Source organism: Dipteris shenzhenensis, chromosome 33, assembly GCF_047967505.1.
Source record: "Dipteris shenzhenensis isolate YYH24624 ecotype China chromosome 33, Dip_SZ_1.0, whole genome shotgun sequence".
In the NCBI taxonomy this organism is placed as follows: domain Eukaryota; kingdom Viridiplantae; phylum Streptophyta; class Polypodiopsida; order Gleicheniales; family Dipteridaceae; genus Dipteris; species Dipteris shenzhenensis.
The window spans coordinates 6245685-6249690 of record NC_141628.1 but is presented as its reverse complement, the minus strand read 5'-3'; the positions used below and the strand labels follow the sequence as shown (position 1 = coordinate 6249690).

The window sequence follows — 4006 nt, the reverse complement described above, 5'->3', positions numbered from 1 at the left end:
GGGCGGGTTGGAATGGGCACCCCCCGTTACACACCAACTGCCCATTGTGAGATCATTAAAAAATGGGTGCCCATGGATGGGCACCCTTTTTACACACCGCCCAAGTACAAACCCCTCTTGTAAAAATGTGGAGCTGGGGGACCCAAATTGTGATGGTGATTGGTTGAATCCAACCCTGCCCATCGGTGGGCATCCAAACTTGGCTGCCCAAGGAAGGCCTTTCTCAAGGCATGACGTGAACTCCATGTCGGATTAAAAGGTCTTGTATGTGTAAAGAGATGCCTGCCCAAACCTCAAATGGTGGCTTTCTATCGGTCCAAACTGCCGCCCAACGTTGGGGGCCCTTTGGTGTGTAAAGGGCCAAAGCTCGAATGTGGCTTTTCAAAGGGTCAATCGCCGGAGCAGCGTTTGTACAGTCGCTGTTTTCGGATCGCTTGGATGCTTTGATGGGCTCCAGTGACGTCGAAAGCTCGGTTAGAACCAGGAGTAAAGAAGAAGAATCAAAGGTACAATCATTTCCTGGCGTTCAGTTGAGTCCCGATTTCATTGGGGATTGGAATCGAAAACTTTCCCATTTTAGAGAATTCTAATCATTTTCAGCGCCCAACCGGGGAGCGTGGTGCGCTCCCGTGCCTCCGCCTTCTCGCGTCGATTAGACTTTTCCGTCAACATTTGAGCTTCGAGAGCTGTAAATATGTTAAGTTTAGATTTTTCTACGCCTGCAGAATTTTGTACAATAGTTCATGCTAATGCCATATACCTTTCATCCCAGGCACTTTCAAATAGATTTAATAATCTGTTCCATTCAGGATCGTGTAGCGCAATATATGGACAAGAGCTAGTACCTTCAAAAATCTCTGAACTGAGGCAGTTTTCAGTTTATTCAGATTTCTCATCAATGAGAGGCTTACCACTTTGTGCAAACGCTAGTTGTGGCTGTGTTGATAAGGATGATTCCCCCGCTCCCCTCTTTTGGTTGTCCACATTGGCTGGTTTGTGCCGACCAACACCAATTGATCAGCTGGCTAACGTGCCATAATGCAATTACTGCTGCTCTGCTGTGGCATGCATGCCTGGTACGCCCCCAGTGGGACTTACTGAACTATTCGAAAATAGGTATCTTCTAGGGTAAGCCCAAATGAATCAAGGATCCATGACTGTTCCAGAGATTGAAACATATGTAATTGAGGTTGGCAATACCTTGGGGTTGAGATTGGAAGTAGCATGGAAGGAAAAGCCAAGCCATCTTGAGTTTTGCCTTGAGGATTAGGGTGGGGTGCCAATTGGTACAAGCCAAGGCTCGTTCTAAGTGATCTTGGTAAGATAGCGTCCAAGTATTTATGGATATGATGGCATTTATGGATGCTTCTGTGGTGTGGGATGCATACGAGTACTTTCTGACTATAGATACTCGGGTGTGGGTCCACATAATGAATCTATGGCAAAGTCATGAGCTGCTAGCTTCTTGCCTACAGGGCTTCAGCGCCAAATTCTCCCTACAGGGCTTGCGGTCTTGGGGCTTCCAGGTTGTGGCTGGTGGGCTTGATTGGGATCCTTAGAAAATCCTGGGCAGCTGTTTTCCAGAACAAAAGCTTTCTTTCCCCACACCCCTATTATTGGTAGCAAATACTTGGGCTGCAACCTTCATGTGCTTTTCAGTTGAAAGGAGAGACGCTTGACTATTTTCAGTGAGCAAAGGCTTGCATGGAAAGCAAGCAGTGCTCAGGAAAAAAAGTTAGTTTGGGCACCAGGGCTAGGTACACTGAAGTCACACATCCCAGGGAACCATCCGGGTCATCTATCATCCATTGGAGCAGTAACTTGGGAGCAGATTGGAGCAGCAGGAAGCCAGTCTGAAGGACCCATCCAGGAGAAAAAGTGGTGCCAGACTGTTGCAGACAGCTCTCACCCTTGGCGGTGCCAGACTGTTGCAGACAGCTCTCACCCTTGGCTGTTTGTTAGGGCAGAAAGGAGGATGGATCAAAGGGGGAGCTTGTATTGGCTGCGTTTTGGAGGTGAAGCACTGCCTTACTTCTGTCTGGGAGGATTAGCCTTAAGGTGCGTTCGTGGGGCACGACGATGAGGCCCACTTAAGCCCATAGGAGCACGAAGGCCGAGTGTTTTGGGAGTGCCACGTAGGTAGGAGGACAACTGTTGTCTATGTAGCGGATTTTACATCTAAATAGCACTCTGCTACGCGGGGGTGAGACACTGGACATTGTTCTTGTATTGGTCCGTTATGGACAGAAACATTAGCAGTGTTTGACAATTTGTAATGTTCAAAGATAACCTGATGGTTTTCTTACTTTGTGTTTGTGTGGTTCTAGCTTCCTTAAGATTGCAAGTTTTCTTAGTGTTAATATAGTCTCCTTATTTACAAATTTGTATAGCATCCTTTGATATTTTGGCAGGTCAATATCTTTTTGCTCCCACCAAATATTATTGCAGAAGCTATGTCAACCCTTCATGAAGGCCTTGACTTGAGGTCTCCAGGTCCTATCACACCCATGGAAATGAGATATGTTGAGCAATATGTGCAAGCAAAGTATCCAGAGTATTCAGAATGCTATAAAGGGATGCTGAAGCACAGTCTTCCAAGTGGCTTTTCACTCGTGAAAGAAGACGGGGAGCATTCAGAGGATGGAAAGGGCCAGGATAGAGGTTTTTCCGCCTCTTTTGGAAAATCACCCTCAGGTCTTAGGACAACCCAATTGGAAGAAACATCTCGTTTGGATGAGATGCTAAAGAAGAGAGCATCTTTGTTCGACACTTCAATCTCTGTCCCAGAAATGCATGCTAGGAATCGAGTTTTGAAGCAATGTGCTGTCACTGAGGATGACTATGTTGTCATTTTTGTGTCTGGAATAAAAGAAGCGATGATGTTAGTGGGGGAAGGTTATCCCTTTCAGAAGCACACTGTCTACATGAGCATTTTAGAGGAGGAAATGGATGATATTAAGGGTTATGCTACTCACAAGGAGGCAAAGTTTATGTCAGCCCCTGCAAGTTGGTTGGACCTAAGAATTGCAGGGTCACAATTATCTCAACATTTTAGGAGAAAGACCAAGCACAATCCAAAGGGTTTGTTTGCATATCCAGTAGCGATAGGAGGCACTAGAAATTCATTGCACTGGGTTTCAGAGGCACAAAAAAATCTTTGGCATGTGCTGCTAGATTGTAAAGGGCTCATCCTCGAAGAAGAGAAGCTTAACTTGTCCGTACATAAACCAGATTTTGTGCTTTGTACCCTTCCCAAAGTGCATCCGAGTGAGAAGCTCTTTGAGAAGATAACCCAGGGGTTTTCTTATGTTTGTCTTTTAGTTCGCAGAAGTTCTTTTGTAACTGCATTCAAGTGATCATTGTTTTTAGGAGAGATCATGTAACAGAGACTTAACTTTTGTTAAAGGGTGGTTACCGTGCTGTCGAGCACCCTCCCTATGTTGTGAACAAACTCTCAATAGCAATCGCTTGCATATTTTCTTTAGAGCATTACATGCCTTTTAAGTTCGAGAATTGTATGGGAACGCATTGGTGGGAAATCTATTGTAATATATGTTGGTTTAAGTTTGCCTTTCCACTTGAAAATCAAATATTTTTGATCGACTTTCTTTATGTATTGGCAAGTCATTCAAAATTGACATCAAAATCTTAGTGGAGCCTTCTTCAAAGTATTGCCTTTTATAATAATGTGGCTAAGTAATGCGGAAATGTGTGTGGCGAGAGAGAGAGAGAGAGAGCGAGCGGGGTGACGTATTCCTCACAAGATGTTATGAGACAACAATATTACCACCACCATTGACTTGTTGCAACTTGTGAATGACTATCATAAAACTGAGGTTGCATGGTGGTGTGTTTTCAAAGGATAAGTTTTGGGCACTCCCCCTTCCCGCTCTTACATTGATTGGCCCCATCCCATCCCTTGTTCTCTCCTAGGTCTCACTCATGTGCATGGATTAGTGGAAGTTTGCATCTTTTGGTGATGGGAAGGGATACTATTATCCTTCTT

General features: G+C 44.9%; 1 protein-coding gene across 1 annotated transcript; it reads left to right on the top strand.

The window, feature by feature from the left end:
• The first annotated feature begins 439 nt into the window (after positions 1-439).
• On the top strand, positions 440-3530 carry LOC147879591 (uncharacterized). The gene is made up of 2 exons (XM_087372089.1): positions 440-506; positions 2412-3530. Exons 1-2 carry the CDS (start codon positions 447-449, stop codon positions 3354-3356), a joined length of 1005 nt encoding a protein of 334 aa, XP_087228215.1. The 5' UTR covers positions 440-446; the 3' UTR covers positions 3357-3530.
• Positions 3531-4006: the final 476 nt, after the last annotated feature.

Bases quoted from the DNA above. Each gene is read 5' to 3' on its own strand.
- LOC147879591 (XM_087372089.1), top strand. From the start codon at position 447: ATGGGCTCCAGTGACGTCGAAAGCTCGGTTAGAACCAGGAGTAAAGAA. The intron at 507-2,411 runs GTACAATCATTT...ATATTTTGGCAG, and splicing joins GTAAAGAAGAAGAATCAAAG to GTCAATATCTTTTTGCTCCC.